At 46.3% G+C, this 22,666-nt stretch overlaps 1 protein-coding gene across 1 annotated transcript in view; it reads left to right on the forward strand.

The window, feature by feature from the left end:
* The first annotated feature begins 1,914 nt into the window (after positions 1–1,914).
* LOC140428852 (zona pellucida-like domain-containing protein 1) overlaps positions 1,915–22,666 on the forward strand; it is a 119,778-nt gene continuing 99,026 nt past the window's right edge. Inside the window, exons 1-5 of the mRNA XM_072515506.1 lie at positions 1,915–1,949; positions 5,775–5,887; positions 15,444–15,664; positions 16,922–17,103; positions 17,203–17,275. Of these exons, the coding sequence (XP_072371607.1) occupies positions 1,915–1,949; positions 5,775–5,887; positions 15,444–15,664; positions 16,922–17,103; positions 17,203–17,275 (624 nt within the window). The remainder of the gene's footprint in view (positions 1,950–5,774; positions 5,888–15,443; positions 15,665–16,921; positions 17,104–17,202; positions 17,276–22,666) is intronic.

Consider the following 22,666-nt stretch of genomic DNA (forward strand, 5'->3'; position numbering starts at 1 on the left):
TCCTAACAGCACAGTGAGTGTACCTACACCTCAAGGAATGCAGCAGTTCAAGAAGACAACTCATTACCACCTTCTGAAGGTAAACTAGGAATGGGCAATAAATGCTGGGCTAATAAGCAATGCCCACATCCCGTAAATGAACTTTTAAAAATGAGCTAAAATTCTATTACAAACAAAACAATTAGAAATTCAGGGAAAAGATAAGGATTAAGAGATAAAGATAACAGAGAAAGAAATAGAAATGAAGAAATTTGAAATGCAGGAGAAAGAAAAGCAAAAAGAGAGAGCATTTCAAATGAAATTGAAATGATAAAGCCTGATGTGGAATGGAAGAATTAGTACTGGCAGGAAGGGAAAAGGAGAAATAGGGAGAATTTCAGCTTAAACTGCTGGTAGTTAAAAAAGAGAGACTAGAGCAGGTTGAGGAAGGAAGTAGTTCTGGACATGAACCTAGTGGGGAAATGTTTAAATTTATACAAGCTCTTCCAAAATTTGATGAAAAGGATGTGAAAGCATTCTTTATTTTTTTCGAAAAGGTAGTTAAACAGATGGAATGGCCAAAAAGATTTGGACATTACTTTTACAAACTGGATTGGTAGGTGGAACTAGTGAGGTGCATGCATCATTGTTGGAAAATAGCAAAATAGTTTTGAGTGTTGGATACTGGTATTAAAGATAAAGAGAACATAATGAAGACCCGAGAGAAGTCATTATTTTCGAAGAATTTAAAGATTCAGTTCCTTTGGTCATTAGGACACGCTGAGAAGAAAAAGATAAAACTACTAGACAGGCTGCAGAGTTAGTTGCTTATTACAAACTGGTCCATAGAACCAAATCTTTTTTCCATCATCCTTTTAAACATGAGAAGGATAGAAAGTGGGAAGGAGAAAAGGAAACAGAAATAGTTGAAACATTTGGGAAAGGTGAAGAAATTTCACCTCCGATCAAAAGGGAAAGTGTTGAGGATAAAAGTGACTTTTGACACCTAAGTGTTTCCATTCTAACAAAGTGTGACATATTTGGGCAGATTGTTGGAAATTAAATGGATCACCAGTTACAGTTGTAGGAAAGAAAGCACCTGAAAATAAATGGCTGTTAAATTGTATCACGGGTGCAGATGAAACAAGCTCTTTCAGGATCAATGAGAATGGGGGATAGATCTCAAGATAGTTCAGATATTATTTGAGTACTGGAAGAGGTTCTGGATGTTTTGTTTCAAAGGGAGAAAGTATTCCCTTACTCGTCTCACAAAACCAGTAAACAAATTAAACTTTTGAGAGATACGGGAGCAGATCAATCATTGATGGTAGCTGATGATACAATTTGTATTCCAGGAAGTTTTATGAAGGAATACATATTAATAAGTGATATTAATAGAAGTATACCTGTTTCTTTATGTAAAGTTAATTTAAGAAGTAATTTTGTTAATTAAATTGTTACAATGGGAATTATTGCTAAATTACCTATTGGAGGAATAGATTTCATCCTGGCAATGATTTGCCTTGTGGAGTCAGTATTATGATAATGACTGTATTGCAACAGGCAGATCATGGTGATCTTAACAAACTTTTGAAAACTACAGTGGCAAAAAATGAGACACTGCAGATATCATGCAATTGAAGGAAAACCTGATTAACACAGAAAATCAACTTTCTTTTTTTTGTTTTTTTCAATAAATTTAGAGTGCCCAATTGTTTTTTGTTCCAATGAAGGGGCAATTTAGCATGGCCAATTCACCAAACCTGCATATCCTTTTGGGTTGTGGGGCTGAGACCCACACAGACATGAGGAAACTGTGTAAACTCCACACAGACCGTGACCCAGGGCAGGGATCAAACCTGGGTCCTCGGAACTGTGAGGCATCAGTGCTAACCACTGTGCCACCATGCTGCCCGGTAAAACCAATTTTCACCTATGAAAGAGGAGTTTGTGAATGAAAAAGAGAACTGGTGAGAACAACTGATCAGCCAGGAAAGGTGGAACATTTGGCTGAAGACTTGAACTGTCGAAAGGATAAACTTGAAGTAGCAAATTTGGCAATGGTTGATCTTCCATTAAAAATTGGTGAACTTCAAGCATCAGATGTATTTATGAAGTATCATGGAAAATGCCTCAAACAAGAAAAGGATATTCTGGTAAATCAGAATAATTGGTTGAATGCAGGGTTAAAAAGCAAAAGTAAACAAATTGTTAGATAATCGTCGTGAGAACAATGAGATATTTGAACTTAAGCAAAATCGAGGAAATGAAGGAGAGGATGGATGATATGGAGTGTTGCAATTCCAAACGTTGTTCCTGTGAATAAAAACTCAATATCGAATTCTGACCCAATTGAGCAAAGAACTGATCCAAGTAATATTATTGATGTATCAAAGTCAGTAATGGATAATAAGAAAACAACCAAAATATTTGCAAAATTGGAAATTATGAATCGTCAATCAGAAGGATTGAAATTGCAAAGTGATCTGGTCAGTGACCAGAAACTCTGATTTTAAAATGCTTACCGGTGATGTTACACAAGGTGTACTAATTGGAAGAAATGCATGTGAATAGTTTGCCAAAGACCATTCAAACTCTACTTAGAACTGGACTGAGATAGTGCAGAAATTGTGCAAAAAAGTTGAAGGATCAGAACGAACTATGAAACTTCAGAGCAAGAGGAAGTGATTGACATGGCTCAAATATAATTTAAAAGAAGTCATTTGAAATGGGACAGGGAGAAACAACAGGACCTCAAAATGTTCAAAGAACTAACAAAGCAAGAGTATTATACTATTCTGAGTGACCATAAGCATCTGAACAACATTCTTGAAACGGTTAAAAGATTTTGACAAGAGAAGAAATGAAATGTTAATGCATAAAAATTGACATTTTGACTTTGTTAAATTGAAATCCATATTTACCACATGTGAATTTGGAAAGTGGGCTTGAGAGTGGAACTATATCTACAAGTGGAGAAAAGAAGAGTTGCACTGTAGTCATAAATGAAACATTCTTTTCTGTGTTGAAAACTGGAAATCAGAAGAAAAAAGAAAAACAAGATCTGAGAATGATTGTGTTACCATCTGATGATGCTGTTGAAGTCTTTGTTTTGGTAAAATCACTGTGATTGTATATTATAACATGTGTAATGGTGAACTAAGAAAACTGTACTTGTATGATGTACGTTGCGTGGTTAGATATTAATCATGTTAAGTTTGTGTAAAATGAATGTAACACCAGTGTAAAGAAATCTTCATTATTATGAAGATTTCTTTCATTCAAAGGGGGAGATACTGGGAAAACAAAGGTAGTTTTAAGGAATTTATATTTGTATCAGTAAACATCAGAAAGAAGATATAGTTTTCAGTGGATTTAATTTAATTTAATGTTTCTGTGGCTGGAAGGGGTAAATCTATAGTTAGATTCATGTTGGACAAGGTGTTTATATGTGTGGGCATTGGTTTCAATTCCAACTGTGATTCTATTGTGCTTCGAGAGGGCTGTTGTATGAAGAGTAAATAAACCAGCAATGGTTGCTTAAAAAGTAGAGCCTTGTAAAGTAAAGAATCTTTTAAGCTTTAGTTTAGCCAATTTGATTGCAGTTGGAGATAGGTAGTGAGAGAGGAGGTAACTCACACAGCTCTGCTAGAAGCAGTTGGTTTTAGAAGGCTAAAGAGGGAACATCTTTCTCAGCATTGCCAGGAGAAAAAACACACTATCGAGCAATGGTTAAGAAAACAAGGCCAGAAACTTAGAGTCCAGCTCGTTAAAAAAAACACAGAAATGAAGAGAGGTTTCCAAGAAGTCCAGAGTTTACAGAACCGAGGAAATTGAGAAACCAGACCAGATTACTGTTCAGTAAAATCACAGAGAGTTGAAAAGGCATTGGATCATGAGGAGCAAGAAAAATATTTGCATAGTGCTAAGGTTTGTGAGAAATTACTACAGTTTAGGAGGCCTTATTTGAAATAATTGTGGAAATCGGTGGCCAGGCCTTGGAGTTTGTAGCAATGCCTTTTGGAAAAAGGAAATCTGAAGGAAGAGTTGTAAAACCTGAAGGCAAACCCTTAATGGAAGCAGCGGAGGGAAAGCATCATTTAAGAGAAGATTTGAAAGCTTAACTTTTGAAAGCGGAATTTGAAATCAATGGCGTGGAAGCTGGAGTTCAGTGAGACAAAATGGCTCATGGTATAAGAATCATCTGGGGGGATTTTGAGAAGTCCAGACATTTACTTGGGTTCAGAGAGGTGTGTGTCTTACCACAGACATTTCATGTGCTCAAAAGTGACTTTGTGGTGCTAATGAGGTCTTGTAGATTAAAATCTGTGTGTAGTTTTTAGGCTACAGGGTGAATAAAGGAGTATTGTATCATAATCCATTTTTTTCATGTTCAATATTCTTTATTTCTTGTTGTTAAAACTAATTAGCAGTCCTGTAACTCTGTCCTCCATGTTTACTTTTTAAAAGTAAAAATTACGGAGTGGGGTCTGCCAGCCGTGTTTTCCCGCACGGTGCACCCCTGTTGGCAGCGGGATTCTCAGTTCCCACAGCCAGCCAATGGGTGTTCCAATTGTGGCCACCTCATGCCGTTAGGAAACCCACGGGCATGGGTGGGCTGCCAATGGACAGGAGGATCCCACTGACGGAGAATTCCACTGACCGTCTTTTGAGCCAGCGTTCCTTCTGTGATCTTGCCGTCTAGTTGGAACATTAACTGGGATCCAAACAATACAGTTAATTTTAGATGTTGTCCCAAATGCATAGTATCATAAAATTTACAGTGTAGAAGGAGGCCATTCTGCCCATCGAGTCTGCACCAGCCCTTGGAAAGAGCACCCTACCTAAGCCCACACCTCCACCCGATCCCCGTAACCCCACCTAACATTTTTTGGACACGAGGGACAATTTATCATGGCCAATCTACCTAACCTGCACATCTTTGGACTGTGGGAGGAAACCGGAGAACCCGGTGGAAACCCACGCAGACTCTGCACAGATAGTGACCCAGGCCGGGAATCGAACCTGGGACCCTGGAGCTGTGATGCAACTGTGCTAACCACTGTGCTGCCGTGCCTGCAAACAAGTTGTTTCTGCAATGTCTTAGTTGTCGCTGGGTGGTCAATGTAACAAAGCTACAACTTATCTCTGAGATTATTATTATTATTAAACAGTGGGATGGATCCATGTGAGGAACATTAAATCAGGCCCACAATCACCATTATTACACTGACTATTGGAAACAGCAACAGAAGTAGGAAAATTCAGGTTGATTAAATTGTTCTAAATTAGCAGATGATTAACACCTGCAGTAAAGTCACAGCTGGAGGGAGTTTTAGCCTGGTATGACAGCGCCAATTCAATTTCCAAATACTTTCGGGAAGGTATATAGCGGAAGTAATAAAATAACAATCCTTAGATTATTTTAATTGTTTCAGCAGACAATTGTACATTCATTTTTACACTGCAAACTAAGAAAGAAAACAAACTTGGATGTATATAGCACCTTTCATGGCTTCTGTACATTCCAAAGTGTTTCACAGCCAAGGAGTACTTTTGAAGTGTGGTCACAGTTGTGATGCAGGAAATGCAGCTCCCCCCCCCCCCCCCCCCCCACCCTCCCACCACCACCGTCATGCTGCACTGGAATAGGGGCCTTGATTATTGTACTCAGGTGATGGAGCAGGAGCTCAATTTGGAACATCTTCTAACTCAGAAGCGAGAGTGCTACTAACTGAACCACAGCTGACACTGGCAGGTTACACTTATGCAACTTGTTCACTTTTTTTCAACAGCTTTGCAATGGAACATTTCAGCTTTCTGCTGCTATTAGCTATCAAGATACATTCAGCAGATGCACAATTCAATGGGTACAACTGTGATGCTAATCTGCACAGCAGATTCCCTGGTAAGTTGGATCCAAAATTGGCAGGACGGAGAGGATAATGGCCGCTGAATGTTTTGTGAGTGGACGGCTGTTTCCAGTTATGTTCCGCAAGACTCAATACTAAGTGCTTGCTTTTTGTAGTTTATAACAATGTTTTACACCTAAATCTAGGGGCATGATTAAGAAGTTTGAAAGACAATACAAAAATTGACTGTGTTTGAAAGTGAGGAAGAAAACTGGAGACTGCAGGAGGTTATCAACAGATTGGTCCGGTGGGCAATGGAACTCTGTACAGAGAAATGAGATAATGCATTTGGGGAGGACAAACAAGATAGACAATAAATGGTTAGATATTGAGAAGTTAAAAGGTATCACGGGACCTTGGCATGTATGTCCTAAGACCCTGAAGATCGCAAGACTTATAGATAAAGCCATTATGAAGACATAAGAGATACTTTCCTTTATTAGATGTGGCACAGAATATAGCAGCAGAGAAGATGCACGCACGGCAGGATTTGGCGGGATTCTCCATTCCCGAGACTAAGTGTTGACACCGAGGCAGGATTCGTGGATTACCACGCCAGCAAAACTGCCGTCACACCTGGACCAATTCAGCAAATATGGAGGGGCTTGCACCAATGCCACGTGGAATACAATTGATTCCAATGAGAAACAGCGCCAGATTCACTGGGTCTGTGATTGACACTCGGGAGGCTGACACACTGCAGCCGCATTTACACATTACACTCCCCACACACACTCATCCCAACCAAGATCGCACTGGTTGCGCTGGAACGCACCCATCCCGCTGATGGGTCGGCTGGGTCCAGAGGGTACCTAGGGAGAGGCCCTGGGGGGACACCTATACAACGAGTAGCCCTAAGTTCACAGTGGGCAGTCAGCAGCATGCGCAGCTGCATGGCTGTCTTGCAGACCCTGTCAAGAGTGCTCCGTGCCCGTCCACCCCGACCCCGCAGCCCATCTCCTTGCCACCCCCTGCTATACCCTCTGGCCCTGCCAGAAGCCCCCCGATTAGCAGCACAGCTGTCAGCAAACTATGGCGATGTTCAACACTTTCCAAACCCCCTCTGTCCCCCTCAGCAGCCACGGCGCCTGTTTCACAATTTTTAAAAGCACAAGTGAACCTTACCGTCGGGAATTTGCCACATTGGAGGTGAAGCATTGCAAAGGCCCCGGAGGATACTGGGTCAGACTCTCTAATGGTATGCCAATGGAATTTACTGTACATGCATTCTGGAATGCTTTGACACCGCTATCAAGGCACAGGAGAATTGCGATTTGGCGTGAAACTGGCGTCCGCCACGATTTTGGCGTCAAAAACAATTCTCCACACAATCGCGTTTCCTAATTCTGAAGTCGGCCGACGGAGAGCCCCGCCCTCAGACTGTATAAAACTCAGGTAAGACGGCATCTCATGTGCTGCCTGCAGTTCTGACTCTCACTTTGCAGGAAGAATGTGATTAGGCCAGAAAGGGTCGTGGTAGGTTTAAGTCCATGTTACCAGGACTGGATAATTTTCACTTTGGGGCAAAGCTGGAGTTGTTTAATTTGAAAAAAAGAGATTAAAAGAAGATTTAGTTGAGGTGTATAAAACTATGTGATACCAAGATAAAGAAAATAGAAAGAATATATTAATTGTCCCAAATTTCCTGGGCGGGATTCTTCAAGCCTATGCACCAAAATTGCAATCGGCGCGGGGGCGGAGAATGGGCGTTGACGCCGAAATCCGCCGTGACACCGCTCCCGCGATTCTCCAATCCCCGGAGAAACTCTGTGGATCGCACGCGCGGTTTATGCGGTGGGGGAAGGGGGCCATTGACACAGGCCCCCGCGCCGATTCTAAGAGGACAACTGGCCGAGTACCCGATGGCGTGGTTCTAACCACGTTTTACCTGTCGGGAACGGCCGGCCGGCGGCTGCACACTCAGTTCACGGCCGCCCTGTTGGGGGCGGGGGGATCCTTCACCAGGAGGGGGTCTCACAGACGGCCAGGCAAGCAATTGGGCGGCGGGCGGGAGCAATCTCAGGGGGACCTACATTTTTGGTGCCGCTCCACGGGCTGGGTCCGCCATGTCGTACAGGGCGGCCAACGCAGTCTGCCGCCGTGCGCATGCACAGACTCCCGACCGGAAGTACAGGGCCCCGTATCTGCAGCTAGAGCTGCGAGAAGCACCCCGGCGCCCTGCTAGCACCCTCCAAATTGGAGAATCTTTCTTAAGGAAAGTCCAGAGTGAAACGCCGTGTTTTGACGCTGGCGTGGAGACATAGTCCCATTATTGGAGAATCCCACCCCCTGTTTCTGGCAAGGTCCCAATGGATTAGTAAACAGCAAAATAAAACACCATGGGTGCAATTTAATGGCTGCGTTTCACTTAAGCGAGAGCGTGACAAGGTCATTAAATCACGGGAGAGGCCAAAACAGGAACTGTGCCGGGCACCAATCTGAGATCTTACAGGACCGCTCCCGTTGGCGAAATCGGGATCCCGCCGTATCATGGTGGGAAACTAATACTCACCACCTAATCTCTATCTCTATCCAATTGCGGGATCGACCCCCTATCTAACAGTCTCCTGTGATCTAGCAAGTGGTCATGCGGGCACCAATTAGTACTCCTTTTTAAAAGCGTGAAGCTGGCAGAAGGGCTGCCGCGGTGGCCATTTTCGCTCACAGGCAAAGAGCCCTGGGGCACTGGGGTTGCTGGTACGGTGCTCAGAAGGGGGTGAGGGTGCCAACGTGGGGGCTAGCCTCAGTCAGGGTGGTCGCCATCAATGTGTGAGGGATGGGTTGCAGAGTTGGGGGGGGGGGTTGGTGGCAGAGCAAGGGGGTGGCCACCTATGTCCTGGGCTAGGCTTGGGGAAGGCAGAGAAAAGATGGGCATCTCAGCACCCGCGGGTTCTCCATGTCAAGCCCCAGACCGTGTGGTCCCATTCTGCAGACAACTCCAACCCATGCCCTTCTGCCCCACTGACCACCCATAAACCCATTGACTACGAAGTCCTCTGGTCGTGCGACTGAAGACTGTAGCTAATAGGGAATTGACAAACGTAGTTAAGTTTACACATCCCAAATGGATTCCTGTGGCGGGCCATGTAGCATGTGGGAGTTATTACCTAGCATCCCAATCAAACTGTGATGCTAGGACACTGTGCCTGAACACTGCAGGAGGCAACACCGAGGACGCAGTGGCCAACATCCGATAACCCAGTGGCTGAGCCCCAGCACCAGGGACATCTCTGCGACCAGAGGGTTGGCATGTGTACCGGGGAGGGGAACCATCTTCCCTCCCACAGTCCGAACCTCCTCAATCCCCACTGACTCCTCCAACCCTGCCCTATCCTCCTCTCCCACACTCCAGCCCCTCCAAAACCCCCCCATATACGACTGATCCCCTGGGGCCTCCGACCTCTACAACCTCTTATAGATCTCCTCAAAAGCGCTCTTCACCTGCTCCAGCGCAGCCACCAGCTCACTCACCCCATACTGAACCTGAACAATCTCCTGGGAAGAAGCCTGCCGACAGAGCTGTAAATGGACGCGGTGCAGTTGCCAATGGTATTCACCAGTCTGCCCAACCCCCGCATGTTCCACATTACCATTTGGACTCCCCTTCCTATCCGCCATAACCATCCCACGGGACATACCTGCCTCCCCGCCAATTTCTTAGGTCCACCGTCTTCCCCAAATGGTCTTCTCATAAACCACACCCTTTGTTTGGCTCACCTTGGCTTACCACTTTCCATGTAGACAACAGGTAAAACTGCAATTGCAGTTCCTTTCTATTGGCCAAAAGCGCCGGAATCGGATCCCCCGCATACTTCCCATCCATTTCCAAAATGTTGTCAACCAATCACTGCTGCTCCTCACCTTTGCCTCAAACGGGCTGCGCTTGCCCCTTACCACCGCCTTCAGAGCCTCCGATACCACGGATGAGAGACCGCCCAGTTTTTATTGAACCCCACATAATCATCAATTACCTTTGCCATCCTCACACAAAGGATGGCCTATTAAAGGCCAGCCGCCTGCCTTCTTGCCAGCTCCACCATAACGCCCTGGTATATATGAATACAACTACCTTTCCACCTCAGTTCCCGTTTCTACTTGGTCCATTACAAGACCCTTGTCATAGATTATCATACAATTTACAGTGCAGAAGGAGGCCATTCAGCCCATCGAGTCTGCACCGGCTCTTGGAAAGAGCACCCTACCCAAGGTCAACACCTCCACCCTATCCCCATAACCCAGTAACCCCACCCAACACTAAGGGCAATTTTGGACACTAAGGACAATTTATCATGGCCAATCCACCTAACCTGCACATCTGTGGGAGGAAACCAGAGCACCCGGAGGAAACCCACGCACACACGGGGAGGATGTGCAGACTCCGCACAGACAGTGACCCAAGCCGGAATCGAACCTGGGACCCTGGAGCTGTGAAGCAATTGTGCTAGCCACAATGCTACCGGGCTGCCCCGTGCTGCATATCTCGCCTTGTGTCCTTGTTCCTCTTTGGCGCCAGTGCTCTGGAGCGACCGTGCCTGGATGGGCCCGGCAGTCTACGGGTGTCACCGGTGACATGGTGCCAACCTGTTCTGCCAGCTGCCCATCGGATGCGCCAGGAACAGGTGGGGAGAATTCAGAGATGCTGTGGTATTCTGGAACCTCACGAGTGTGTTCCCGGCATGGGCCCCATCAACTCCTTCTTCCTCGGGGTGCCCGTGGCCCCCGGATTACTCCTTGGGATAGGGGCATGGCCAGAGTGAGCTCTGGGAGCTTCGCCGTCACCTGGCACTGCCGTTCTCGTTCCAACCAATCTCCATGCTCCCGGCCATGGAGCACAGGCACTGTCCCACAGTCACTCAGTGACCGGGTCAGCTCCCTCTGGGACTGGCTAAGGTCAGCCAGCGGCAGGCCAATGCCCTCGATGCCCGTAGCATGGTCCATTATGACTGGGCCAAGCTCTGGAGCGTAATGTCCATCTTGCTCTGATACATGCCTGCCTGTGACATGGCCACCCTGTCCTCGCCTTGGTCATCGCCCACACAAAATGCTCTAGACCTTGGACATCTTGACCCATGGCCAATACCTTTGCACTAAAGACTTCCACTGCAGACGGCAGCCATGTGGTGTTGGCCTGAATAGCACGCATGGTCGGCACTGTCTCCTCCCCCTGCAGGTTGTTGGAATCCTCCAACTACACGTGCAGGTACTAGATGCTCGCTGACACTCTCTTCTGTGGTCCCCGGCTCTGTGCCTGCATCTTTAACACTGATGGGACCGCTCTTTCCAAAAGCCCGAGGCCCGTCTGGACGACAGCTAGTCCCTAGGGTTGGGCTGCCCTCTGACCGCCTGCCCCTGGGAGTTCCTACCTCCACCTGATGTACCACTACATAGAACATAGAACATAGAACAATACAGCGCAGTACAGGCCCTTCGGCCCACGATGTTGCACCGAAACAAAAGCCATCTAACCTACACTATGCCATTATCATCCATATGTTTATCCAATAAACTTTTAAATGCCCTCAATGTTGGCGAGTTCACTACTGTAGCAGGTAGGGCATTCCACGGCCTCACTACTCTTTGCGTAAAGAACCTACCTCTGACCTCTGTCCTATATCTATTACCCCTCAGTTTAAAGTTATGTCCCCTCGTGCCAGCCATATCCATCCGCGGGAGAAGGCTCTCACTGTCCACCCTATCCAACCCCCTGATCATTTTGTATGCCTCTATTAAGTCTCCTCTTAGCCTTCTTCTCTCCAACGAAAACAACCTCAAGTCCGTCAGCCTTTCCTCATAAGATTTTCCCTCCATACCAGGCAACATCCTGGTAAATCTCCTCTGCACCCGCTCCAAAGCCTCCACGTCCTTCCTATAATGCGGTGACCAGAACTGTACGCAATACTCCAAATGCGGCCGGACCAGAGTTCTGTACAGCTGCAACATGACCTCTCGACTCCGGAACTCAATCCCTCTACCAATAAAGGCCAACACTCCATAGGCCTTCTTCACAACCCTATCAACCTGGGTGGCAACTTTCAGGGATCTATGTACATGGACACCTAGATCCCTCTGCTCAGCCACACTTTCAAGAACTTTACCATTAGCCAAATATTCCGCATTCCTGTTATTCCTTCCAAAGTGAATCACCTCACACTTCTCTACATTAAACTCCATTTGCCACCTCTCAGCCCAGCTCTGCAGCTTATCTATATCCCTCTGTAACCTGCTACATCCTTCCACACTATCGACAACACCACCGACTTTAGTATCATCTGCAAATTTACTCACCCACCCTTCTGTGCCTTCCTCTAGGTCATTGATAAAAATGACAAACAGCAACGGCCCCAGAACAGATCCTTGTGGTACTCCACTTGTGACTGTACTCCATTCTGAACATTTCCCATCAACCACCACCCTCTGTCTTCTTTCAGCTAGCCAATTTCTGATCCACATCTCTAAATCGCCCTCAATCCCCAGCCTCCGTATTTTTTGCAATAGCCTACCGTGGGGAACCTTATCAAACGCTTTGCTGAAATCCATATACACCACATCAACTGCTCTACCCTCGTCTACCTGTTCAGTCACCTTCTCAAAGAACTCAATAAGGTTTGTGAGGCATGACCTACCCTTCACAAAGCCATGCTGACTATCCCTGATCATATCATTCCTATCTAGATGATTATAAATCTTGTCCCTTATAATCCCCTCCAAGACTTTGTCCGGTGTGTCCGGTGTGCATCAGGTAGTGCCCCAGGAGCCTCTACACTAAAGGTGAGTGTCTCTGGGGTGGTGGAGCGTGCTGGTGATAGCAGTGACAAAGAGTTTAGTGTCGTACCCTGAGATGTCGTGGGGTTGCAATGGGGGCACGGGTTACCAGCAGGTCCTGCCCTATCACCAGGTGAGACTCGGGTTGCGGTGGGAAGGGCCCCAGATGGACCCGCCTCGTCGCCAGGTGATCCTGCAAGACAAAATGCATGGTTAGATCGTGGATAGGCATGGTGTGGGGGGGGGAGGGGTGATTCATGTGCCATAGAGCCATTCCAATTCGTTGGGGGCTCACTTTTGTCTCCAATGCCAACCACCGCCTTGGCGACTGCCTCATCTCCAACCCCGCCAGCCAGATCCAACGATCTGTGCTCTGTGACGGTGAGAGACTGCAGGTCCTGTGGGCCCCCTCCGGTCATCTCCCGCTCCCTCCGTTTGTGGGCTGCCTTCTCTTGGGAGGGCAGATAATGCACATCATTGGACCAAGGTAGCACAGAGAGTCTGCGGCCATTGGCCTGTATGTGCAGGGCACACAGTCATGGCGGGCGGAATGGGTGTTGGTATGTGGTGCAGGTTGCGGTCTGAGCGGCCGGTTGGGGGGTGGGGCTCGATCGCCCTGGGGGGATTTCCCATCCTCACCCAGCACTGGCTACTGGTCTGCTGAGTGGGGCTGTATGGTGGTGGGGTGGGGGGGAGAGGAAGTTTTGTGGGTGTAGGGAGAGTTGGACAGAGTATGGTGCTAAGGGCACGGTGGTGGTGGTGACTCATCCTGGCTGCCCTGAGGAGGTTTGTGTAGCTTCTTCCTGCACTGCTGCCTGGCCCCAGTAGTGGGGTCCACGGCACTCATGGCCTCTGCCACATGCGCCCAAGCCCGGTTGACATCTGCAGATGGCAGCTGCCTTCTCACCCTGGGGAACAGGTGTCCCGCCTCTCTTCCTTAGCATCCAGCAATGTCTCCAGCTCTGCATCTGAAAATCTCGGGACCTCTCTCCATGGTGGCATCTTCTTGCTGGAATGAGAGTGTGTGGGGAGTGGAGCTCCAGCTTGTCAGGCCCTCCAGTGCCAATCCCAACTGCAGCCAATCCGACACTGATTCAGTTGGAATTTCACTAGTTCCTTGTGGCGCCGGTGCTGGTCTATTAGCATATCCTGAATTGCTCTGGGACTGGTGCCACTATTAGGGCCGTAGAACACCTGGGATTGAGTCCTGGCATCAGCACTTAGGCTCTCAAATGGAGAATCTCACCCTTGGTTCGTCATTTGAAGTGCTTTAATTTACAGACTGGAGCAAGACAAAGTGGGATGGGGCTGGATCACTGCTCATTGGCTGATGCAATTAATGGGTGGCCTCTCTCCATCTTTAATTTTTATGATTCTCTGATTAAACAAAATAGAATGTACATAAAATATTTAATGCTTTATAACGTCAAACAGTAAATTCCATCTGCCTGGGCTGTGCTCAAAGCTGAACATTTCTAATTTTACTCCGTAGTTTCTGTCATGGTGAAAAGGCTGTCTGAAGAGAGACTCTCATCCAATTCATTCTGTATTTCATATCTTCAGCTTGCTCAATTGTAGCAGCTTTTTCGTTAGTTCTGTTTTCCCGCTTTCCTCCTGAAAGCAGTACAGTAGATCTTGACTTTACGCGATAGTATGGAATAGTGAGTAATGAGTCAACAATGAGTCCAAAAACTTGTAGATTAGGTGGATTGGCCACGCTAAATTGCCCTTAGTGTCCAAAATGTCAGGAGGGGTTATTGGGTTCGGGGGCTAGGGTGGAAGTGAGGGCTTAAGTGGTTTGGTGCAGACTCGTTGGCTGAATGGCCTCCTTCTGCACTGTATGTTCTATGTTCTATGTTCTATGTTCTCTAACAGCCTATCACTTCCAACCTGGGGAGATTTGTAAAATGGGTTACGACCCACTACCATCCAGTTTCTACTATTTCATAAAGTAATCATCCACCCCAGTGATTCTTACTGGGGTACCGTTCTGAACTATTCCAGGTAGATGATGTCCTTCTGAAACTGTGGGTAAATGAGTCCTTAACAGTGATATACACAAAGTTAAAATAACCTGATTTGGTCTAATCAAATATTCTTGAAATGCATTTCTACACCCCAGAGAAGGTTTTTTTCTGCTCTCTATTAGTGGCATAGCTGGAAGATTTCCAATGTCTGTGTTCAAAAAGATCAAGGAAATTGCAATCAGATAAATTGTCCCACTGTGTTTATAATGTCGCTAATGCAGAACAACCAAAGGGGAACATCTCCCAATTAGCATTGCTGATAAGTGTGTCGCTTTGTGTGAATACTTGAAGATAAATCAGACCAGAATTTCTTCCTCTTTCAACTTTGTAAACAGACTTACTACATTGCCTTTTCGCGTTTCACATTTCCTGTTCCAAATTGAATAACTTTCCATTTGCCCACATTAAATCTAATAACCATTCTTCAGCTCAACCAGCTAATTGATTTGAATCTTTTTGAATGCTATCCTATGCCCTAATACTTATCACTTAGCCAAATAAATTGGCATCATTAGCAATGTTTATAATATTACTAGAATCTAGGAAAGAATTGAATGGTTATCACCTGACCACTTGAATGAATTTATATCACTTATAACTTGATGTCTATGTCGCAGATATGTATTTTTCAAGTATATATCAACAAAAGTTAATTTAACTGCAATAAGTTGAGATATTGTTCACAATATATAATATCAGTCAATCTTTATTTAACTTCTTTGATCAGATTATAATTGACTTAATTCAATGTTTCTTCCTCCAGGTGAAAAGGATATCCTAGTCTTTTGTGGAGTTCAGACCATAACAATCAAGATCAATTTTTGTCCAGTACTGTTCTCTGGCTACTCAGAAACAGATTTAGCATTAAATGGCAGACATGGCAACGCACATTGCAGGGGTTTTATTAATAACAGTACTTTTCCCACAGTTGTCATATTCACCATCAACCTCAATACACTAGAAGGCTGTGGAAATAGCCTAGTGGTAAGATTAACTTTCTTCTTTCTCTTGTGAACAATAGATTATAGGTAATATTTCATAAGTACCTCAGAGACGTAGAAACAATGAAATGCAATGTGAATCTGTCATCTTTTTAAGATTCCACCATTTTCCATGTATGAATCTGTGGGAAACCTCACTCTAGTTATAAAGCATTAGATTTGATGCTTCGAAATTGATTATTTTGATGCAATGATTCCCTTGCTCTCAAAAGAGAGAGAAAAAGGTTAATAGCACAAGCCTTGTCTTTGCAAATAATTCTGGAGTGATATCCATAATTTCCATGGTCCAGGTCACATTGGAGAGGGAAAACCAGAGATAAAATCACTTGGGTTTCTCTCACGCACATCATAATGGCTACCTAGTCTCTTGACTGGCAGATGATGCACTTGCAACATGCTTCTCCATCAGGAATCCTAAATTCAGCCTAAAATTGGGCTTTGGACCTTTTGATTGAATGGGCTACCATGCAGTGTCTGTCTCATCCACATGAATATCTTGCAAATCTGCAGAGAGAGAATATTAGACATTTGGCTCATTGGCATTGGTCCAATGTTAAGGTTGGATAGGGTGGAGCCTCAAGGCTGGGGAGGAGATTGGTGAGTAGGAAATTGTGGATTAAGAGAGGATGTCTGCTTATCCTGATTCCACAGCAAGGTGTATTTGTTTAAATTTACTTTAGGCTGCAGCAGCTTTTACAGAAGCCTGAGTGGAGCAGGCCCATCTCCTTCTCCTCTCAGTGGTAAACAATTTTCCCGAGGAATCCCTAACGGGCTTTAGATTCCTCATTGATGTATACCCATACTTGGATTCCACTGCCTCGTGGGACATTGTTCCTCATGTGCCTAAAGCTCTGTGGGTGGAAGGTCTCCCTGTTCAGAAGATATATGGCAGAATCCTGTGATTCTGAATAGACATGAACCTTGAATCAAGGGACAGGCAATGACGGATGTATATCCAGGCTTCCTAGAAATTTTACCCAACAAATGTAATTGCAGCCAGAACACACATGAGGATTGGACGTGGGCCTTCTAATTGATACATTTGCTTTGTTACATCTATTTTATGAGTGGAACATGGATCAAACACATACCAATCTTTACCCCAGTGAATGGAAAATCAACTAAGATTCCTACATCTCTTTCAAATTCTTCCTTGACAAATTATATTCCCAAGAGGTACTGGTGCCTCCTATTTTGAATTGTAGAATCAGTAAAAATTGTTTTCTGAACTATTTTGTAGGTCTCTGCTGCTCAAGGACTCAATGCTTTAGGTAATATTTCGATGGTGCAATTTGGGAACATTTCAGGTTATATTGACACTCCAGATCCACCAACCATTATTAGCTACCTGCCAGGGCTACTGTATAAGTATAGCTGCAGCTACCCACTGGAGTACCTTATCAACAATACCCAGCTTGCTTCGTGAGTATAAATTTTATTCAGAAAACAATTTCATTTGCCTTAGATCTTGACAAATTTTCTGGAACAATTTTTAAAGTACTTTTACAACATTGTTTTTAGATCATCTGCAGCAATTTCAGTGAAAGACAGCAATGGTACATTTATCAGTACTTTGAACTTACTCCTGTACAATGTAAGTTTGTCCTAAATTTGTCAACTGTTACTGAAATAGCAATAGTCAACATAGCTATACATCTCTTCATAAAACAGTTCCAAATTAAGAAATGAATGCAAAATTGCAATGGAGAGACAATTCTTAATCATGCTATATTTCAATTTCTGTATTGTGTACGTATTATGGGCACGATTTACCAGCCGTGTCCCACCGGATTGGGGACAGGACACAGCTGGTAGAGCCTGGGAGAGGCCTTTCCCAGGATTACCGACAGTCATTAACCAAATATCGTGGACGTCGCAGTCTGGATCCCACCACAATGGACAGGATCCAGACTTGCATAGTTGAGCGAGCTTAAATCCCACTTAACTATGTCTATGCCTGATTGAATGGTCACCCAGCATCTGCCGGCCTCACAAAGGAGATCCCAGCCAGGTACCGTTTAGCACCGGTCCCCACAAATGAGGATCGGGCGAAATCGCACTTGGCGGGTCTCACAGGCAATCAGTGGCCCCCGGGTGGTCAGCCTCTGGCCAGACTGGCACTGCTGGTGCCACCCGAGCACCTTGACACTGCCAGCCTGGTGCTCTAGCAGTGCCACCCTGAGTGCCACCCGGGTGCCAGCCTGGCACTGCAAAGATCCCCAGGTGGCATTTCCAAGCTAGCAGTGCAGGAAATGCGGCTACTTGTGACACTAATAAAGATTATTATTATTATTATTATTATTAATATAAGTGTGGCCTCGGCAGGGCATTCCCCACCTGGGCCCGAAATAGCAACAAAGTGCCGTTAGATAGCGGGGTCGGTCCAGGCCCCAGAAAAGAGACTCCTGTCAGGAAGTCCCCAGAAGAGAGACTCGGGTCTGAAAGCCTCCCAGAAGAAAACCCCTGTCTGGAAGCCATGAGAGCAGTCCATACAGAGGCAGTGAGTAAAATCACTGCATTAGCACTCACTTGTGCAATACACCAGCTCGCTCAGACACAGGAAACACCTGTCATTCCTAGAAAGAGAAAACCAGTCAGCTGTGTTTAAACCCGCTCAGATCTCTGATCAGCAAGCCATTCATTAATTTCTCTTTTATATTGATTTTACTAGGCTCTAATTGGCAGCTTCCACACACCACAGCTGTCTGCATTGTTCCATTCATCTTCCTTCATGGTTGAGTAACTTTGCAATGTTTAGAAACATCAAGCTTTGATTGACAGTTCCTGGACCACTTTAAACAGAATTAAGTGCTTTCGAATCACTTCCCATCACGGTTGAGTGATTTTGAAGTGGTCAGCTAGGAATTGACAGCGCTGGGGGTGGGGGTCTCCATATGTTGGGTGGGCTGTAGGAGGGTCTCCATATTTGGGGGGTTTCTGTGAGAGGTCTTTTTATTTTTGACAAAGGGAAATCTTATCTTACAAATTTTATTCAATTTTTTGAGGAGGTGACTAGGTGTGTAGATGACAGTAATACGGTTATGTAGTCTACATGGACTTTAGTAAGGCTTTTGACAAGGTCCACACGGGGGGCTGATGAAGAAGGTAAGAGCCCAAGGGATCCAGGCCAATTTTGCAAATTACATCCAAAACTGGTTTAGTGATAGGAGGCGGGGTATGATGGTTGAAGGTTATTTTGTGACAGAAAGCCTGGGCGCGATTCTCCACTCCCACGCCGGTTGGGAGAATCGCCTGGGCCGGCAAAATTTCCGGGAACGCTGGTCCGACGCCCTCCTGCAATTCTCCCAAGCGGCGGGAACGGCCCGGTCGGGTTTCGCGGGCCGCAGGCTGGAGAATCGCCGGAGACACCCAAAATGGCGATTCCCCGGCACCCCCGCGATTCTGAGGCCCGGATGGGCTGAGCGGCCAGGCCAAAGCGGCGGGTTCCCCCCGACGCCGTCCACACCTGGTCGCTGCAGTCGTGGGCGGTGCGTGAACGCTGGGGGGACGGCCTGTGGGGGGGCGAGGGGGGATCCTGCACCGGGCTTTACCTTGAATGTGGGGTGGCCCGCGATCGGTGCCCACCAATCGTCAGGCCGTCCTCTCTGAAGGAAGACCTCCTTCCTTCCGCGGCCCCGCAAGATCTCCGTCCCCCATCTTCTTGCGGGGCGGACTTAGAGAGGACGACAACCACGCATGCGCAGGTTGGCGCCGGCCAACCCGCGCATGCGCGGATGACGCCCGTTATGCGGCACCGGCCGCGTCATCTATGCGGCGCTGCTTTTACGCGGGCGACAAGGCCTGGCGCGTGTAGATGACGCGGCCCCGATCCTGGCCCATTGTCAGGGCCTGAATCGGTCGGGACCGGGGCCGTTCCGCGCCGTCGTGAACCTTGACGGCTTTCACGATGGCGCGGCCACTTCGGCGTGGGGGTGGAGAATCCCTCCCCCTATGTCCCATGGTGTTCCGCAGGGATTGGTGCTGGGTCCCATACTGTTTGTAATATACATTAATGACCTGGATGTGAATGTAGGAGGTATGGTAAGTAAGTTCGCAAATGACACAGAAATTGGTGGTCTGGTAAATAGTGAAGAGCAAGGCCTTAGATTACTGAATGATATAGACGAGTTGGTTAGATGGGCAGAAGAGGGGCAAATGGAATTTAACTATGAAAAGTGTGAGGTAATGCACTTTGGAAGGACTAACAAGGCAAGGGAATGTAGAATGAATGGACCGACCCTAGGAAGGACAGAGGATCAAAGGGACCTTGGTGTGCAAGGTCCCTTTGATCTCTGAAGGTAGCAGCACAGACAGATAATGAAGAAGGCCTCTGGGATTCGTGCCTTTATTAACCAAGGCATTAAATATAAGAGCAGGTGTTAATTTGTCTAATTAAGGGACAATTTAGCGTGGCCAATCCATCCACCCTGCACATCTTTGGGTTGTGGGGGTGAGACCCATGCAGACAGGGGAGAATATGCAAACTCCACAGTGACCAGGGGCCGGATCAAACCCAGGTCCTCGGTGTCCTGAGGCAGCAGTGCTAACCACTGCCACCCCAAGAGCAGGAAGGTTATGCTGGAGCTGTTTAAAATTCTGGTTAGGCCCCAGCTGGAGTCCTGTGTACAGTTCTGGTCACCACATTATAAAAAGAAGGTGATTGCACTGGAAAGGGCGCAGAAGAGATTCACCAGATTGTTGCCTGGGCTGGCTCGTTTCAGCTATGAAGAGTCTGGATAGGCTGGGGCTGTTTTCCCTGGAGCACGGAAGAATGAAGGGGCACCTGATCGAAGTATATAGAATTATGAGGGACGTAGATAGGGTGGATAGGAAGGTACTTTTCCCCTTAGTGGAGGGGTCAATGACCAGGGAGCATAGCTATAAGCTAAAGGCTTTAAGGGCTTGTGAGAAAAAACCTTTTCACCCAGGGGGTGGTTGGAATCTTGAACTCACTGCCTGAAAGGATGGTAGAGGCGGGAACCCTTTAAGAAGTATTTAGATGAATTTAGGTATTTAGTAGTATTTAGGGGCTGGTTTAGCACAGGGCTAAATAGCTGGCTTTGAAAGCAGACCAAGGCAGGCCAGCAGCACGGTTCAATTCCCGTGCCAGCCTCCCCGAACAGGTGCCGGAATTTTGGTGACTAGGGGCTTTTCACAGTAACTTCATTTGAAGCCAATTGTGACAATAAGCGATTTTCATTTTCATTTCATTCATGAACACTTGAATTGCCATTGCATACAATGGCAGCACGGTAGCATTGTGGGGCAGCACGGTAGCATTGTGGATAGCACAATTGCTTCACAGCTCCAGGGTCCCAGGTTCGATTCCGGCTTGGGTCACTGTCTGTGTGGAGTCTGCACATCCTCCCCGTGTGTGCGTGGGTTTCCTCCGGGTGCTCCGGTTTCCTCCCACAGTCCAAAGATGGGCAGGTTAGGTGGATTGGTCATGATAAATTGCCCTTAGTGTCCAAAATTGCCCTTAGTGTTGGGTGGGGTTACTGGGTTATGGGGATAGGGTGGAGGTGCTGACCTTGGGTAGGGTGCTCTTTCCAAGAGCCGGTGCAGACTCGATGGGCAGAATGGCCTCCTTCTGCACTGTAAATTCTATGATTTAACAAGCCTGTGGACCAGGTGCTGGAAAATGGGATTAGTATAGTAAAGTACTTTATGGCCAGTGCGAATGCAATGGGCCAAAGGCCTCTTTCTGCGCTGTAAAACTCTATGACTCTATGACTGCGGGGAGCCTCTTTATTTAGGGGGTCTCTGTGGGGGGTCTCTTTATTCAGGAGGCCTCTGTGGGGTGGGGGGGGGGAAGGTCGAGTCACTCATGTACTTGAGGGGGTGTGGGGACCCAGAGATTGTATTGTATTTTCTGTTTTAAATTGTACCATGTTGTGGTTGCTATCACCAAAATGCTCCCCCACCAACACATCAAACACCTGTCCAGCTTCATTCCCCAGAATTAGGTCCTTTGTTGAACTTTATACATATTGAGCTCATAAGTCTTCCTGTATACCTGTTAAGAACTCCACTCCTTCTAAACCATTAACACAATGACTAATCCAATTAAAGTTAGTAAAGTTGAAATCACCTAATAAATTACCCTACTATTATTTTTATACTCCTTTGCAAATTGCACACATATTTGCTCCTCAATTTCCCACTGACTATCTGGGGATCTATAATAAACACCTATCAATGTGGCTGTCCCTTTTTATAGCTAAGCTCTACCCACAGAGCTTCATTTGATGCCTCCTACAAGATATCATCTCTCCTTACTGCAGTAAATGACTCTTTAACGAATAATGCAATGTCTCCTCCTCCTTGACCCCCTCCTCTGTCTCGCCTGAAGATTCTTTATCCCAGGATGTTGAGTTGCCAATCCTGCCCCTCCCTCAACCACGTCTCCATGATAGCTACTATATCACAATTCCACACGTCAATCCTCGCCCTTAACTCATCCGTTTTACCTGTAATACTCCTGATATTAAAGTAGAGGCCATCCAGCCTTGTCCTTCTCTCTTGAAACGTATTACCGCTGTATTCCCTCTTACTGAATTGCTTTTCTGTGTCATGCTGTGTCCCTATACTGCTAACAGTCTGCGTTCCCTTCACCAGCCGAATTAATTTAAACTCCCCTCAATATCACCAGCAAACCCACCAGCAAGGATGTTAGCCCCGCTCTGGTTCAGATGTAGCTGGTAAGAATAATAATAATGTTTATTACCACAAGTAGGCTTACGTGAACACTGCAATGAAGTTACTGTGAAAAGCCCCCAGTCGCCTGTTCGGGTACACAGAGGGAGAATTCAGAATGTCCAAATTGCCTAACAGCACGACTTTCGGGACTTGTGGGAGGAAACCAGAGAACCTGGAATAACCCAACGCAGACACAGGGAGAACGTGCAGACTCCACACAGACAGTGACCGAAGCCAGGAATCAAACCTGGGACCCTGGAGCTGTGAAGCAACAGTGCGAACCATT

Source organism: Scyliorhinus torazame, chromosome 8, assembly GCF_047496885.1.
Source record: "Scyliorhinus torazame isolate Kashiwa2021f chromosome 8, sScyTor2.1, whole genome shotgun sequence".
Classification (NCBI taxonomy): Eukaryota; Metazoa; Chordata; class Chondrichthyes; order Carcharhiniformes; family Scyliorhinidae; genus Scyliorhinus; species Scyliorhinus torazame.